The 16,647-nt window shown below is 51.7% G+C and overlaps 2 protein-coding genes across 2 annotated transcripts; both read right to left on the bottom strand.

The window, feature by feature from the left end:
* Positions 1-3,596: 3,596 nt before the first annotated feature.
* Positions 3,597-9,476, bottom strand: LIM2 (lens intrinsic membrane protein 2). The gene is made up of 5 exons (XM_021681446.2): positions 9,442-9,476; positions 9,068-9,248; positions 5,329-5,478; positions 4,160-4,294; positions 3,597-3,948 (listed from the first exon to the last, which is right to left on the bottom strand). Exons 2-5 carry the CDS (start codon positions 9,240-9,242, stop codon positions 3,887-3,889), a joined length of 522 nt encoding a protein of 173 aa, XP_021537121.1. The 5' UTR covers positions 9,243-9,248; positions 9,442-9,476; the 3' UTR covers positions 3,597-3,886.
* Positions 9,477-10,470: 994 nt separating this feature from the next.
* C16H19orf84 (chromosome 16 C19orf84 homolog) lies at positions 10,471-11,704 on the bottom strand. Its single transcript, XM_021681444.1, has 2 exons — positions 11,670-11,704; positions 10,471-10,990 (listed from the first exon to the last, which is right to left on the bottom strand). The coding sequence occupies exons 1-2, from the start codon at positions 11,702-11,704 to the stop codon at positions 10,471-10,473; spliced, it is 555 nt and encodes a 184-aa protein (XP_021537119.1).
* Between the last annotated feature and the right edge of the window lie 4,943 nt (positions 11,705-16,647).

Raw genomic sequence — 16,647 nt, 5'->3', positions numbered from 1 at the left:
AAATAAAGAACGTTAGATGGAAACTATCAGCTAAGAATAGTGAGCTGAGGGGCACCTGACTGGCTCAGTCGGTGGAGTATGCGACTCTGGATCTCAGGATCGTGAGTTCGAACCCCATGTTGGGTGTAAGGATTACTTAAAATATTTAAAAGCAAAACAAACAAGTGGGAGAGGAAGTGCGTTGTGATTTCAGATAAGGTAGTCAGTGGCATCTCGGTGAAAAAGGTAACTTTGGGGCAAAAACCTGACAGACATTTGGAAAGAGCCGTCCGGGAGGGGGCAGCGCACACCTGTGCCAGCCTGGTGGCCGGCAAGTCTCAGAGCAGAGTAAGTGAGAAGCCAAGCATTAACCTTGACAAAGGATTAGAGTGGCCTGTCCCCTGAAAAGGAACTTTTTGTTTTTTAAGATTTTATTTATTTATTTGACAGAGAGAGAGACAGCGAGAGCAGGAACACAAGCAGGGGGAGTGGGAGAGGGAGAAGCAGGCTTCCCGCTGAGCAGGGAGCCCGATGCGGGACTCGATCCCAGGACCCTGGGATCATGACCTGAGCCAAAGGCAGCCGCTTAACGACTGAGCCACCCAGGCGCCCGAAAAGGAACTTCTAAATCCTTGGCATGTCCTGCCTGATAAGTGTCTTTGAACACCTGGGGTCCTTGAGCCACACTAGATAGTGTGTCCTGTCTGTGTGGTTTATGGCGGGGGCCCTGGGCCATGCCATGTCAGGATGACCCCTGAAGGGGCCGAAGACTGAGTAGCTGAGCTCAGCCATGTGATTTCTCCATGCCTACAGAACTGCCTCAGACCCTGGACAGTGAAACCCCTGGACGCCAAGGCTGGACTGAACTTCCCCAGCGGGCAGTCCTCTGTGCAGATCGTCACACATTGTTGGTGGACGCGGTGAGCGCTGTCCGTGTGACTCCACTGGGAGAGGACAACTGGAAGCTCACACCTGGTCTGGACGCTGCCTACGAGCCTCTTCCCTTGGCTGATTTGCATCTGTATCCTTTCTGCTATGATCATCTATAACCATGAGCATAACAGCTTTCCAGTGATTCCTTCTAGCAAACCGTCGAAACTGAAGGCGGTCTTGGGGGCCCCTGAGCTGCAGTGAGGGAGGGAGGATTGAGTCAAAGAGTTAGCGGGGATCTGGAACACGGGGCATCTTGTATGACCTTGATAGACTAGCTTTTCATTGGAGCTGGGAGCCACTGGGGGGTTTAGAGCTGAGGGGTGACGTGATTTGAATCATGCCTTAACGAAAATCCCTCTGGGTAGAGAATGGACTGCCGGGGGAGCAGAAGGAGGGAAGGGGCACTGGCAGAGCCTGTTAGAAGGCTGAGGCCGTAAGCCCGGTGAAACAAGATCAGGGTGGTAACTGGATGAGCAAGGAATCAAATTCTGGGCACATTTTAAAAAATTTTTTATTGTTGGGCGCCTGGGTGGCTCAGTTGGTTAAGCGACTGCCTTCGGCTCAGGTCATGATCCTGGAGTCCCTGGATCGAGTCCCGCATCGGGCTCTCTGCTCGGCAGGGAGCCTGCTTCTCCCTCTGACCCTCCCCCTTCTCATGTGCTCTCTCTCTCTCTCTCTCATTCTCTCTGTCTCAAATAAATAAATAAAATCTTAAAAAAAAATTTTATTGTTATGTTAATCACCATACATTACATCATTAGTTTCTGATGTAGTGTTCCATGATTCATTGTTTGTGCATAACACCCAGTGATCCATGCAGAACGTGCCCTCTTTAATACCCATCACTAGGCTAACCCATCCCCCCACCCCCCTCCCCTCTAGAACCCTCAGTTTGTTTTTCAGAGTCCATTGTCTCTCATGGTTCGTCTCCCCCTCCGATTTCCCCCCCTTCATTCTTCCTGGACACATTTTTAAGGTAGGAGCCAACGGCACTTACTGATGAATCAGATGTGGGACGCAACAAAGCAGCTGAGGACGATCCCAACACTCTTGGCTGGAGCAGCTGAATGACAACGGGGCAAGATGGGGAGATATGGGAGGAGTTGGTGTGGGATGTGGGAGAGACTAAGACACGGGAGATTTGAGATGCCTCTTCTTTTCAAGTGGATATCGGAGATGAGTCTGGAGTTACCACATAATTATTATTGCTAGAATAAACTCCTATAAATATGATTCCTGGAGGAAGCCTCAGTAAATATGTCTACTTAAATAGACCTCAATAAATTACGATTAGAGAAGGCCTCAATTGCCATTGTTAGTAGAGGAAGCCTCTATAAATATGGTATTATTGTTATTTGTGGAGTCCCCAGTAAATATTTCTAGGGAGTAAGCCTCTATTAATATGACAGTTTTAGCGTAGGTTGTAATTAATATTCTTATTATTAGAATAGGCCTTGCTAAATAATCTTATTATTTTATGATAGATATCAGTAAATCTCATGGCAATTGGGCACAGCTTATTGAATGAAGTAATGAATGAGTGAATGAGAAGGTCAAGGTCATGAATGGTGTGTGAAGAGTCAGGAGGGGGTGCAGATCAGAGATCTGGTGCTTCCAGTTGGAGGGGCCCATCCAGGGAGGGGAGGGGCGGTTAGGAATGCTGACTGGAGACGATGTGAGTGGACGGCGAGGTGGTTTTTTCCACAGATCTTTTCATTTATTGTATTATCCCACTGATCTTATGATTCATAAGAAATACATATTTGGTCTTTGGTCTTTGTGCTGTTCCTGGCACAAAGCTGCTAAAAGCCTTGGAATTTCATAGGTGATGAGGGCCTTGAAGGTGTATTTGCTACGTTAATGAGGCAACTGGGGGCCCAGGGTAAGCACTTGAGAGTAAGGGCAGGTTGCCAGGGGAACCAACCAGGTGTGGAACTTTCAGTCCCAGTCCCCAACCTGGGGAGGGAGGGGCTGAAGACTGAGTAATCACCAGTGGCCGATGATGCACTCAAGGATGCCTGTGTGTAATGAAGCCACCATGAAAACCCACAAAGACTGGGTTCAGAGAGCTTCCAGGTTGGTGAACGCATGCATAATGGGGAGAGTGGCCCCCTGGAGAGGGCACAGAAGCCCCTTGCCCTCTTCCCACACCTTGCCCTCTGCATCCCTTCCATCTGGCTGTTCCTGAGTTATATCCTTTTATAGCAAACTGGTGATCTAGTAAGTAGAATCTTTCTCTGAGTTCTGTGAGCTGCTCTAGCAAATTAATCAAACCCAAAGAGTGAGTCATGGAAACCTCCAATCTACTGCTGGTCGACCAGAAGCCCAGGCGAGAAGCCGCACTTGTGATGGCATCTGAGGTGGGGGTGGGGGGCAGTCTTTAGGACCGAGTCCTCCACTTGTGGGATCTAACACTACCTCTGCATAGATAGTGTCAGAACTGAGTTGCTCGGTGATGTGGGATTAGGAAAACACACACACACACACACACACCAAGAATTGGACCTACACATCTGTTTCCTAGAGGTCATAGTTAACCCCTGGGTGGGGACTGTGTGATTCATGTCTGTCCCCATCCCTACGGAGACTGAGCAGGTTGGCCTGCAATAATCCAACCACCCCCACCCCATCCACCACTCACACCTGTTTCTCATCACCCCAACCCCTCAAGGACCACACCTTAGTAGTTTCATATCAGTTTTATTAGGCTCTCAAAAAGTCGCTCTAACTGGAGATCCCATTTCTCTAACACCCCCTCTTCGTGGGCTGGGCCTTGGGTCATCTCAACTGCCTCCCACCAGGCCCCCTTCTCCCTCCTTCCCCCTTGGGACGCAGGAGTCAGAGGCCCCCACCCAGAGTCCAGGACTGAGCCCCCTCCTGCCCAAAGGAACTAGGACTTCAGGCCTCTAGACCCTCCCCCTCCTTTTCAGTGGCCCCATTTTAACTTCCAGATGAAGTTGGGGGTACATTGGGCTCAGCGGGGAGCAGACGGGCGCCGACATTCATGCATCCGGTAGGCACACATGTAGAAAATCCCTGCGTGAGAAGAGATCCCACTTGGCCCCCAAGTCCTCCTAACCTGGGCTCCCAACCCAAGACCCCAAAACAGCACTCCCTCTCTCCCTGGGTGTCTGTCTTCTGGCTCAATGCTGGGGGGAGTCCCTGTGGGATACCCCATCATCTCGCCCTCTGGAGTGCTGCCCACTCTGCCACGGACGCTGAACTTCCCACCCCCAAGCCCTCGTACCTGCGAAGAAGGTCATGAGCAAGGCCACCCAGCCCAGGATGTAAGACCAGGAAAAGCGCCAGTCCCCAAAGCGGCGACCGAGGAAGCTCAGAGTGACTCCAGTGTAAATGGCCAAGGCCAACAGGACAAAAAAGGCTGGGGAGAGAAGATGGGGGGAGGTGGGTGGGAAAAGGGGTGGGGGTGGGGTTTTCCAGATCGGGGTGGGGGTGAGATTGAGGAAGGCAGAGGGCCGGGTAGGAGTGGGAAGGGAAGGGTGAGGGTGCCTCGGGAGTAGGGCTGGGGTGGGGATGGGACGGGGCTGTGCTGTGTAATAAAGAATTTGAACGGGCTGGTTTGGGGCTCTGGTTCCTGGGAGGGAGACGCTAAATCCTTAGAATTTCCTGATCAATACGGGTGTCTTTGTTATTGTTGAGCCTCTTGGATTTATGTTGATGAGCTGAGATGACAGTGGGTAGGACCTGGTCACCAGAAGGACCAGCCACGGGAACAGAACAGCCGGTAGGGGCTTTAAGCCACTTGGTATCCTGGGAAGGAAGCTAGAGATTAAGTTCAGTCACAGGGTCAACGACTCAGTCAATGAAACTCCAGCAGGAACTCCGGATACTGAAGTGTGCAGGAGCTTCCTGGCTGATGAACAGCTCAGTGGGACACCATGCGGGGAGGATGCAGAAGCTCTGCCTTTAAGACCCTCTCCGGCTTCACCCTATGCATCTCTTGATAAAGCTGGTGCTGAGGTGTGCCCTTTATAATAAATCTGTAATTGTAAGTGGAATGCTCTCTTGAGTTCTGTGACTTCTAGCAAATTTTTGAAACTGGCTGGGTCCTGGGGACCCCTGAACCACCTGTAGCCAGGGGTCAAAATGGCAGATGACCTGAGGACCCCTCTTGCAACTGAAGCAGGGGCAGCCTTGTTAGGAATCACGCCCTTAAACCTGGGCAGTGGTTAGTGCTGGCCCCAAGCCACGGGACGGCGGCTGATGTGAGAAGACGCTGGCATTAGGCATTAGAACCAGTCTTGGAGTTGGGGTTGGGGTTGGGGTGCGACTAGGATGGCCATGGAGCTGAGAATGAGGAGGAACCCCTCCCCCCATGAGAGTGGTACTGGGGATGGAAATGGGCAGGGACGCTAGGGGTCGGGGTGGGGAGACAGGGAAGGTGGGTCCACTCACTGGAGGCGAAAAACATGATGCCCGCGGAGAAGGGCCGGGAGAGGCGGGTGAAGGTGGGCTGCTGAGCGAAGGCCAGGATGCCCATGATGATGCCCGATGTCGCGCACAGGGAGGACAGGATCATGAAGGCCCGGGTGGCATTCCAATAAGCTGTGGTAGCACCGAACGGTCACTCCCATGCCAACCCCTGCCCTCAGTGGCAAAAGCTGCTACCCCTGAGGGCCGGGATGCCTTGCCTCTCTCCACGTCCCTGACCCACCTCCTCCTTCACCTCTGCAAACAAATGCTCTCTTCCCCTGGCAAGCTCCTATTCATCTTCCACAGCCCAGCTCCCAAATCCCCTCTGGGAAGTACCCTTTCACCCCTCAGGTATCATCCTCATCCCCTGCTCTGGGCTGTGGCTCTTTGGATTGTTTCCCCTTCCAGCCTGATTGCTCCCTGAGGCCAGGATTCTACCTGGAGAACATCCTCAGCACAAGTTTGGTTTGCAAACAGGCCTGGAGAAATGTTTGGTGGATGGATGAATGAATGAATGAATGAATGATGAATGAGTGTTGATTCCCCGCTATCCTCCTGCTAATCACTTCCTACCCTCTCTCCCACCACTCCCTTTCATTTCCTTGATAACCACTTGCCCATACCTGAAAATGACCTATTTATTTATTTTTAACTTATTTATGTCTGTCTTTCCCTGCTGGTTGCTCAGTTATGTGAAGACAAAGGTCTTGCTTTCTCATTCACTGCTGCATCTCTAGCACCAGGCGCCTGGCGCATAGCGGGTGCTCAGGGCACATGCTGAGTGAATGAATGTGGAGCACTGAGAATCATTGTCTCTTGTGCTTGGCTCTGGGCTGGCCCTTTAGGACATGCCCTGGGAATAATAGTTATGATCTCATCTTGCTGTATGTACTATTTTTAATCCCCATTTTTCAGGTGTGAAGAAACTAAGGCCGAGAGAGGTAGAGTGATTTATTCAGGGTCCCATAATTGGCACTATGACTGGCATTGACAACCAAGCACCAAAGCCCTTGTTCTTAACTGCTTGGCTATTCTGTCTCTCAGAGGACCCATGACACCTGTGTACCTGGGACAGAGCCTGGACCCCGCCACTGAAAAATAAAAAGTCTGGATCTTTGCAAAATGCACTCTTTTGTCTTGTGTGAACCTCAGTAAGAAAAATTGCTGGCTGTTTCTCCACGGCTGTTGTTACGGGTTGAACGGTGTCTCTCCCCCAACCCCCAAATTCATATGTGGAAGTTAAGATGAGGTCCTACTGGAGCAGAGTGGATTCCTAATCCAAAATGACTTAGTATCCTCACAAAATGGGGAAATTTGGAGAAAGACAGACATTTAGGAGGGTGGGGGTACCATGTGAAGATGGAGACAGAGATCAGGATGATGCATTGACATGCCAAGGAGTGCCAAAGATTGCCAGACAACCACCAGCAGAAGCTGGGAGAGACGCAGGCAACAGATTATCCCTCATAGCCTCAGAAGGAACCAACTCTGCGGACACCTTGGTTATTAGACTTCCAGCCTCCAGAGCTGTGAGACGGTACATTTCTGTTGTGGGGGAGTCACTCAGTCTGTGGTCCTTTGTCATGGCAGCCCCAGGAAACTACGGATGCCTCTGGGTATTTAAAAGTCTGCTGGGGGGCGCCTGGGTGGCTCAGTCGTTAGGCGTCTGCCTTCGGCTCAGGTCATGATCCCGGGGTCCTGGGATCGAGCCCCGCATCGGGCTCCCTGCTCGGCGGGAAGCCTGCTTCTCCCTCTCCCACTCCCCCTGCTTGTGTTCCCTCTCTCGCTGTATCTCTGTCAAATAAATAAAATCTTAAAAAAATAAATAAAATAAAAGTCTGGAGGACTTATGGGGCATGTTTTCACCTATGTCCTTCCCCTGGTTGTGGTGAGGTGGGAGTGGAAAATGCAAACGCCTCTGAGGCTTGCCTGTAGCTGCAAAAAAGAGCAGCTTATCTGTCCCCCAGCAGGCTGAGGTGGGGGCTGTCGTGTCCCATCCCCAGTTACCCATTACTGCCTCTCAGCTCCATCTTCAGAGAAAACTCTCCCTGTTCAAATCACGGTGTGCTACCTGTCTCCTGAGGGACCCTGACTGGGAGACCACCTTTGAGGGATGCAAAACGGGATTTTTCAAAGACAGCTACAAGTCCCGATTTTTATACCTAAAATCTCCAAATTTTTAAATTCTGGCAGAGACGTAAGAAACTTTAAAAACGCTATACACACGCGTCTGCGGCTGGGTTTGGCCCCTGCAAGTTCACGTCTCCTGCTCGGAGTCTGGTGAACAAGTTACAATTGATGTGCACGGTGAGGCAGCTGCTTGAACAGATACCCAGCGGTCAATCAGGGTGAGGTATGTCCCTGAGGATTTCGGTTTTGAGGTCAAATGAACTTGCAGACCTCCATCATGCCTCCTTCTCCCCCCATCCCCAACAGAGAGAAGACAGAGGGGATGTCCTTGGGGCCTTCCCAGGCTGAAGCGGGAGAAATGGTAGAAGCATGACGAATGAGACCTCCGGAAATGAAAGGCATGCATGAAGTCAGGAGGCTGACTGAGCTCGGGAGCTGGCGGCTGGGGCATGTCTTTCCACTGCTTCCTGCCTCGGTTTACCCGTCCTGCACAGGGGCATTCTGCTGCCTCTCCCCAGGCAGGTTCAGTGAGATGGAGTGGCTGAAATCTGGCCGGTCGTGGGGCTCAGGAGGGTTGGCTCCTCCTCCCAAAACCCCCTGGAGAGAATGTTTGGATTTTTGAGGGCAACTCTCATGCTTTATTCCTAGACACAGTGGCACCGCTCTCAGTGTTGCTGGGAGACCAAGGGCATTAGTCCACGTCAAGCACTTAGAATAGCATGTAGGACTCAATAACAGTCAATAAATGCCAGTCGTTATTATTATTACTACCACTACACTATTTAGTACATATAAAATATGTAATGTATATTATTAATTTATTAATATATAATACACATTGTATATTATTAATTTATTACTGTATATGCATATTGTATATTATTGATTTATTAATATATAGTGCACATTATATATTATGATATAATATACAATATATGTGAGTATCTTTCCACATATATGTATATATGTATGTATGTACATATGTATATGTATATATGTATGTATGTACATATGTATATGTATATACATATGGAGAGAGATACATAGAGATATATAGTATATTAGATAATATATGTCATCTTATATATAATACATATTATTATAATGTAGCTTGCAAGAACCTTATGCTGGAAGAGCTATTTTTCTCCATTTTTACAACATATATTATAATATGCACATATATACATATACACATATAGACATGTACATATAGACATATATATTACAAAGCCTGGCGCACAGCAGGTTTTAAAAACTCCCATCCAGTATTTAGCAAATTTAGGGTCCGTATCGCTTCTGTATCCCACAGTACCCAACCGAGTCCTTGATACGTCATCGATATTGAGGAAAGGCTATTCTGACAACCCCAGCCCCACCCCCAACCGCTCTACCTGACTCCGTGCCAGGAGTAATTGTACTAGAAAAAAAGCCTGAAATCCCAGTTCTGCCTCTTCTGTGCTGAGCAATCTTTGGCTGGTCCCTTTCCCTCTCTGAGCCACAGAGTTCTCCACAAGCCGAACAGGTGGTGAGGTTGTGCCCCGCGGGGGGCTCTCACCCCAGGCCCGGCGCAGACCCCGCCCCGGAGCCTTACCGATGCTCTCTGTCTGCAGGTAGCACTTGTTGCCCAGACAGTATCGCCACAGGCCCTGGTGGGCGAAGGACCCCGACAGTCGATACTGCATCCAGTGGTCTGTCGCTGTGGCCACCACCAGGAGGATGGTCCCCACCCAGGCACAAAAGAGGCCGCCACCCATGAAGCTGTACATGGTGATCTGTGGAGACGGGGAGAGATGGGGTCAGGATCTGGACTCCCAGTTGAGGAAGGAGGAGCTGGGGACCTAGACTTCTAGATCCCAGGTGAGGAGGGGGCTAGGGGCTGGGACCCCACCAGCCCCCCCCGGGAGAGGAAGGACCCTTAGGTCTTGGTGGAGGAGGGGGCCTATAGGTCCAATGCCTGGTCCCTACCTGAGTGGCAGAGCCCGTCACAAGCCCTCTGTCTGCCTCGGCCCTTCTGTGCGGACTGAGCTGAGCCAGGTTGCTGGCCTCTCTGCTCCCTGGGTCCCCCAAATCCCTTAAGCCTCCCCACACAATGGCCCGTGGCCCAGCAGCTTCCAGCAGGCAAAAATGCCATGGTGGCAGAGGCCCCAAATGGAATTCGCTGAAACAGGGATCCAAGTGCCCCCTCCCTGCAACCCCTGGCCCCACTGGCCTCTCTCTGTGACCCTCCCAACGACCCTACCACCCTTTCACAGGCCTTGCTCACAGCACCCGCTGGGTTAGCCTGAGCTGTGTAAGCACACACACAGAGACACAAGACATGGGGCAGTCATCCATTTATTGTTCAACCAAGGCTCCCCACCCCCAAGGGCAGGAAACGGGGTCGAGGGGGCGGCAGGTGTCTGGGTATGTTGGGCCAATGGGGTTCTTTGCAGGTGGGTCACAGGGCACGTCATGGTTGGGGCTGGGACCAGAAGGAGGATGGGATGGGGTTGGCGGGGGTTGAAGATGGGCTGGGTTTGGGGTCAAGTTTAGGAGGCAGTTAAGGATGAGGACTGGGTTGGCCTGAGGTAGGTAGAGGAGGAGGGTGCAGAGCTGGGACTAAGGGTGGAGATGGGGATGGAAATGGGAATGAGCGGGGTTGGGGATATGATACTGAGAGTGGGGACAGGACTGGGGCTATAGAGGCAGGGGGGATGGGGTTGGGGCTGTCACTGTAGTTGGAGGTGGTGCTGGGAATGGAGAGAGGCATGGCTTTGGGCACAGATATGAGGCTCAGGGCTTTTGCTGGCGTGGGATCCTAAATCAGCTCCAGTTTTCATGGGGTGACTCGCAGGACCCACTCCTGAGGCTGTGGTTTTGGGAGAAGAAACACGGGAGCAGGATGTTTCTTGGGGTATCTCTGCCATAGCTGAGGTCACCCTGGGCTCCAGGAAAACCCTCCTGGTGACCCTGGGGGCCCCTCTCAGGAGTCTGGGGAGCTGGACCTTCAGGGTCCTAGTACTCTGTCTCCCAGTCTTCTGCTGCAGCGGGCGGCGTCTCCTGGGGTGGCTCCTGACCTGGGGCTTCCTTCTTCCCATCCTGGTCAGGCAGCGTTGGTGGTGATGGTGGCATCACCGGCGGAGTCTTGGGGCCAGCCCCAGACCCCCCCAGCCAGCCCCTCTCAGCCCTTCCGGGTCGCCATCGCTGCTGGCCCTGGCCCCAGCCTGGCCTGCGCTGGACACCCCAACCCCCGCGTCCCCTGGATGGCCTTGTGGCCGTGCCTGGCTGGGTGCAGCATGTCTGGGGGGTGCAGGGGCAGGAGGGCAAGGACTGTTGAAGGGTGTAGGCCCCCAGCAGGGCACTGTGCAGGAGGTAGGAGAGGGCGTCCAGACGGATGGGGACGGTGACAGAGGCCAAGCTCTCAGGGAGCCCCAGGTGGGCTGGATCCGGGGTGCCCAGGGGGAGAGGTGGCAAGGCTGGGAAAGGTGCAGGGGTCCACGGCTCGGTCCCTGGTGATGGCAGGGACAGGTTGTTCCTGGAATGACAAGAGGACAGGTCAGTGGGTCTCACCATCTCTTTCTGTCCTTCCTACTGTGGTCCAGCCCTTTTCCTGGGAGTCCATTCAGCTCTGCATCCACCTCTGACTTCCTTACCCACTTCTCTCAATCTCTCTCTCTCTCTCAGTTTCTCAATCTTTCTCTCATTCATTCTTCCCATCTCTCTTTACAGAGAGACAGACACCTCAGCCAGAACTTCAGCATCAGACAGAATGAAATTCCAGCTCCAGGCTGCCTCGCTCAAGGTGTGTTTCCAGGCCAATCACTTCCCTGTGCTGAACCTTAATTTTTCAAACCAAAAGATGGCTCTTGGTGGTACCAAAGGTGCATAGGAAAGGCCTGGGTCTGACAATTATTATTATTATTTCTCCAGCTCTAATGGCTGTTCCTGATACCTTCGATTCTCCTGGCTCCTTCTTAAAATTTCTCCCTGTTCCACGAATATCTGTTTCTAGCTGTGTCCCTATTCCTAAGTATCTCGCTCAACTCTGTCAATAAGATTGCTGAGATTCTGTTTCTAACTGATGATACTTGAAACTTTTTTTTTTCCTTTTTCTGACACTCTCTTTGAGTCAGTCCACTCTGTCTCTGTTTTTCTCTGTCCCCTTCCCTCTCTGGTCTCTGTCCTCCCCGGGGGGAGGGTCTTGCGTCTCTTACCCCTCTGGCCCAGTCCCTTTCTCTTGCTGTTCCATCTTTACAAGGGTGTCTCAAGTCGCTTCTGGCACCTTCGACTCGGTTTCTCCAGGGCGCAGGGCGGCGCGGAGGGGTCTGAAAGAAAGGAGACGGGACTTTGTCCGGAGTGGGGCGTGGCCCTTGGGGCGTGCGGAGCCGCGGCAAAGTACGCTGGGGTCGTGGGATTTAATTGCTCAACCCCACGTATCTCAGGCTGCAGCGCCCATCTCCCCGAGACCCGGGAGTCTGGTCACAGAGCTTCTTCCATGCTCAGACCCAGCAATCTGGGCCCCCAGCCCCCTCCTCCCTCCGACCCAGGAGTCAGGACCCCAGCCCCTCCTCTATCTCCATCTGTATTTCTGGCCATTTCCTCAGTGGGCCTGATGATGTTCTTTAGGACTAAAGGGATATTTAGATAGGGCAATCAGGACCTCTGGATGCTCCTCAGGGCAGAGGGGAAAGTAGATGGGCTGGAGTCGAGGCAGATGCTTAACCCACTGAGCCACCCAGGCACCCCTCTGTTGGAATACCTTTGTATTTACAGAAAAGTTACAAAGATATTACAGAGTTCTCATACAGTCCTCACCCAGCTTCCCCTAATGTTATCTTCTTACATTGTTCTGGAACCTTTGTTGCAACTAAGAAACTAACATGACTATTAGCCAAACTCCAGACTTTATTTGGAATTTACCAGTTTTCACACTAAAGTCCTTTATTTTCTGTTCCAGAACCTGATGCAAGATGCCATTTATCACCACATCTCCTTTGTCTCCTCTGTTCAGCACCAGCTTCTCAGTCTTTCCTGGCTTTTCCCAACCTTAACAATTTTGAGGAATACTACTCAGTTATTTTATAAAATAGAGGTCCATTTTAATTAATAATTCTAATTTTTTTTTGAGAATTCTAATGTACTTAATCCTCATTTCACATATTATCAAACTGTGCCTCAGAGTCTAAGTAAGTTGCTCAAGGTCACAGAGCTACGAAGTGGCACAAGTGAAATTTGAACCTCAAATCTGTGCTCTTTACGGAGACAAAAGTAGGAGCCAGATTATGTAGGAACTGGTAGACTGCACTGAAGACTTTGGGGGTTTTTTTGGGTTTTTTGTTGTTTGTTTTTGTGTGTGTGTGTTTTTGTTTTTTTTTTTAGTTTTGTGTGGTTGTTTTGTTTTGTTTTAGTTTTAGAGCATTGAGATGATTTGGAGCATTTGTAAGCTGAGGTGTGACATAATTTGATTTATGTTTTAAGAAAAGCACTGTGTCAGCGGTTTGGAGAACAGGCTCTGGTGGAAAGCAAGAGTGGTCACAGCAAGTCCAGGGAGGATGCTGCTATCACTCCAGGCCAGGGGTGGTGGTGACTCCCAAGGTGGGTGGGGGTAGTGGGGATGGGAAGATGTGAAAGGATTTAGGATGTATTTTGGAAGAAGAACCATCAGAATTTGCTGTAGGGCTTCTGGGGGTGATTAATGAGGAATCAAGGATAATGCAGAGTCTGGGATTCCTGGGTGGCTCAGTTGGTTAAGCATCTGCCTTTGGCTCAGGTCATGATCCCAGAGTCCTGAGATTGAGTCCCACGTGGGGCTCCTTGTTCAGCGGGGAGCCTGCTTCTCCTCTGCCTGCAGCTCCCCCTGCTTGTGCTCTCTCTCTGACAAATAAATAAATAAAATCTTAAAAAAAAAAAAAAAAGGATAACGCGAAGTTTTTAGCCAGAGCAGTGTTTTTTAATATGAATTTTTTTTTAATATTTTATTATTTATTTGACAGAGAGAGACACAGTGAGAGAGGGAACACAAGCAGGGGGAGTGGGAGAGGGAGAAACGGGCTTCCCGCGGAGCAGGGAGCCTGATGCGGGGCTCGATCCCAGGACCCCGGGATCATGACACGAGCCACCCAGGCGCCCCGAATTTTTTTTTTTACCGTAAGTTCACAACATCCCACTTTAAGGATGGAAACGCCCAGATAGGACCTTTTACTTTTTGAGTTCTCTGGAATCTAGGCCCTGTGCTGGATGTTGCTGGTGACTCAAGAGATGTCACCGGCCCTCAAAGGAGTCTGTCTTGACGGGTGGGGGCCAGACACAGAGATGGGCGGTAACATTCCAGGGTGATCAGAGCTTGCAAACAGGAACAGGACAAGAGCTCCAAGCGGGGAAAATGCTGCCAAGGGCAAAGGGGTGAGTTTGGGAGCCAGGAAACCATTGTTTCCTGCAGGCGGGGCGGTTCTTTGGGGAGTTTTGTTTTTTTGTTTTTAGGAGAGGTAGCCTTTGGGCTAGGTTTAGAATGAGTGGGTATTTGATGTAGAAGAAATGGTGTGAGCAAAGGCCAGGTGGCTGGAATCGAAAGACTTTTTTTTTTTTTTTAAGATTTTATTTGTCAGACAGACACACAGAGAGAGCACAAGCAGGCAGAAAGGCAGGCAGAGGGAGAGAGAGAAGCAGACTCTGAGCAGAGAGCCGCTGAGCAGAGAGCCCGTTGCAGGACTCAGTCCCAGGACCCCGGGATCATGATCTGAGCTGAAGGCAGATGCTTAACCAACGAGCCACCCAGCATCCCTGGAATCGAAAGATTTTTATCACAAAGCAGAGGCCCGCCTTTCCTGGCGAGTGTGATTAAGATTCGGGTCTCATCCATCCGTTTCGTCGTATCCCAAAGAGGCAGGACTATTTTGTCGGAAATGAGGGTTCGAATCCCGGCTCCGCTACTTAGAAGCGTGTGACCTAAAGCAAGCCGTTTAAGCTTTTCGAATTCCCGCTTTTTCGCGATTTGGCGCTTCCTGCTCGATTCCAGCATAACGGAATTGCTTCCCGTTTTGTTCTGTTACTGTTTTCTCCTATTTCTGCGATCAAGGTCCGACGTCAACTTACCAAGCACCTGGCTCTTTAAGGCCCTCCTCCCACACTAGAGAGCGGAGGCGGGCTCTTGGGTCTCTAAGGGAATGTCCTTTATCCGTCTTCCAAAATTGACAGGCAAGTTCTGAATGTAACCAATCAACCCCCGAGTCGGGGGCAGCGAAACTTCCGATTCGCTGGGGAACTCTGGCGGCCGTACGTTTGAGCTCCGCCCACTCCGTGTTACGTAAGCAGCGCGAGACAGTCATCCTTGGCTCTGATTGGCGAGTGAGTTCGCGTTGCTTTCGAGTCCCCTCCCGGCGTCAGATCCGCGAACCAGCACCCTCGCTCTTTGATTGGCTACATTTCTGAGCGCGCGCTCACTCTCGCTCTCTGATTGGTTGTCGTCTCTCCGGACGGTCTCCGGACTTTTTTGCTACTGCATTTAACCTGGTCCGATGCCACTCTTAGGTTGTGTGGCGTCTGCGGTGTCCGGGGGGTCATTTCCCAGGCCTGGAGATGCCGAGCGAAACTTGGAGGGGGGAATCCCGCGCAGGGCTCTCCTTCGCCCACCAGGGAGCCCCACTGCCTCATCCCCAGCTTAGGATCCCCCTTCTTTTCACTGTCCCCCACGGGCCTCGGACAAAGCCCCAAGACTGGACCTTCAGGGCCTCCAGCCCACTGGGCTCACGGATTCCCTTAAGTCCCCGCTTCCATCCCCCTCCAGGGGACCCTGGGATGCCTTTGGGGGTCCTGCTATCCCTTGAGCCTTACCCACTCTTTCAACCCCTCCAACTTGGGGGCCCTCCCAAGTGCAGGGTAGGCGGCAGGGCCTGCCGGTCTTGGGGGCTCCTCTCACTGCGGCCCCTACCCTTACATCCTCCCTCTCCCTTGAGTCCCCCGCTCCCACCTCCCTTCCTTGCCTCCCTTGGAGAATCTCCCCACTTCTGGGGGCTCTGACCTCACTACTTTCTTCCCAGCCCCTTAGACTTTGACCCAAGAGTTACACCTTCTTCCTAACAGAATCCTGCCGACTGAGGAATGGTTCCCAGCCCACAAGGTCAGGATTCCCACACCTGTTGCTTATGCCTCCCCTCCCCCAACTTCTAGGCCCTTCAGGAAGGGGATGGGACCTCCCCACCCTCAGGAGTCCAGCCTCCTCTCCTTCTAACCCCTTTCCCCTTTCTTCCCAGCCCACCATCCCCTTGGGAAGTCCTTGAGCCCTGCAAGTTTTAGGGGGACGGCCATACTGAAGGCTCCACTCCTTCAGGAGACCCCAGGCATCCTTCATATCCCGGGGGAGAGGGTCTCCAGGGACATCTCTGCCTTCAGACCTGTATTTCTTCCCCTTCTTTTCCCTATTCCTTAAGGCCCCCCTCACTGCCATTCTCCCCTCCCCCAACCCCATCTTTTCAGGCGTTTTATTGACACTTCTGAAATTCAGGTGGTCACCTGTAGGACACCCTCACACTTTCATATACCCCCCACCTGAGGGTCTTCTCTGCCAGCTCCTCGGCTAGGTTCCCTCCCTTAGACATCCCACTGTCTCTCTAGGACCTCCCACCTCACTGCTATCTCCTTTACACTCAGGAAGTCCCAGGGTATCTTTCATGGTAAAGAGAGTCCTCCCTGCCCTGGGAACCTCCCTCTTTCTTAGGGGCTCCCCTCTCACAGCCCCCTCCCTGCCCTGTCAAGAGGACTGTAAAATTCAGGGTCTCTCCCTTCTTTGGAATTGCCCCTTCCCCTTTGACATACATTTGGGACAATCCTTTCCATTGTCATCTTTTTTCAGGGTTACCTGCATTCAGGTTGTCACCTGTGGAGCTTCCCCACATTTAGAGAACTCCCACACAGCACTCTCCAACTCAGTGACAGTCCCCTCAGCCCTCAGAGCAGAAGCTTCTCGGTTCAGAGAGTGATCGGTTCAGAGAGTGATTGTCAGGGCCTCCCTCAGCCACAGCGGTTTCCCCTCACCTGGGCTTCCTCTTACACACTCCCAGAAGACCCAGCATCTTCCCCCCATTCTTCCGACTGTCTCCCACAGTCACTGTCCTAAGATCCCCCTTTCCTCAGTTTCCCCTTCATCTTGCTCACTCTCAGGCACGCCTGGGTCTTCTTCAGTATCCAGGCCATCAA

Source organism: Neomonachus schauinslandi, chromosome 16, assembly GCF_002201575.2.
Source record: "Neomonachus schauinslandi chromosome 16, ASM220157v2, whole genome shotgun sequence".
Taxonomy (NCBI): domain Eukaryota; kingdom Metazoa; phylum Chordata; class Mammalia; order Carnivora; family Phocidae; genus Neomonachus; species Neomonachus schauinslandi.
Note: the sequence above shows the minus strand (reverse complement) of the source record. Positions and strands in the feature narration are given on the sequence as shown.

What these genes read in the sequence shown, in the direction of transcription:
- LIM2 (XM_021681446.2), bottom strand. Translation starts at nt 9,242, where the DNA reads ATGTACAGCTTCATGGGTGGCGGCCTCTTTTGTGCCTGGGTGGGGACC. An exon ending in CCTGCAGACAGAGAGCATCG is followed by an intron (nt 5,479 to 9,067) that starts GTAAGGCTCCGG and finishes GTGCTACCACAG; the next exon opens with CTTATTGGAATGCCACCCGG. An exon ending in CATCATGTTTTTCGCCTCCA is followed by an intron (nt 4,295 to 5,328) that starts GTGAGTGGACCC and finishes TTCTCTCCCCAG; the next exon opens with CCTTTTTTGTCCTGTTGGCC.
- C16H19orf84 (XM_021681444.1), bottom strand. Translation starts at nt 11,704, where the DNA reads ATGGAACAGCAAGAGAAAGGGACTGGGCCAGAGGG. An exon ending in AAAGGGACTGGGCCAGAGGG is followed by an intron (nt 10,991 to 11,669) that starts GTAAGAGACGCA and finishes TTGTCATTCCAG; the next exon opens with GAACAACCTGTCCCTGCCAT.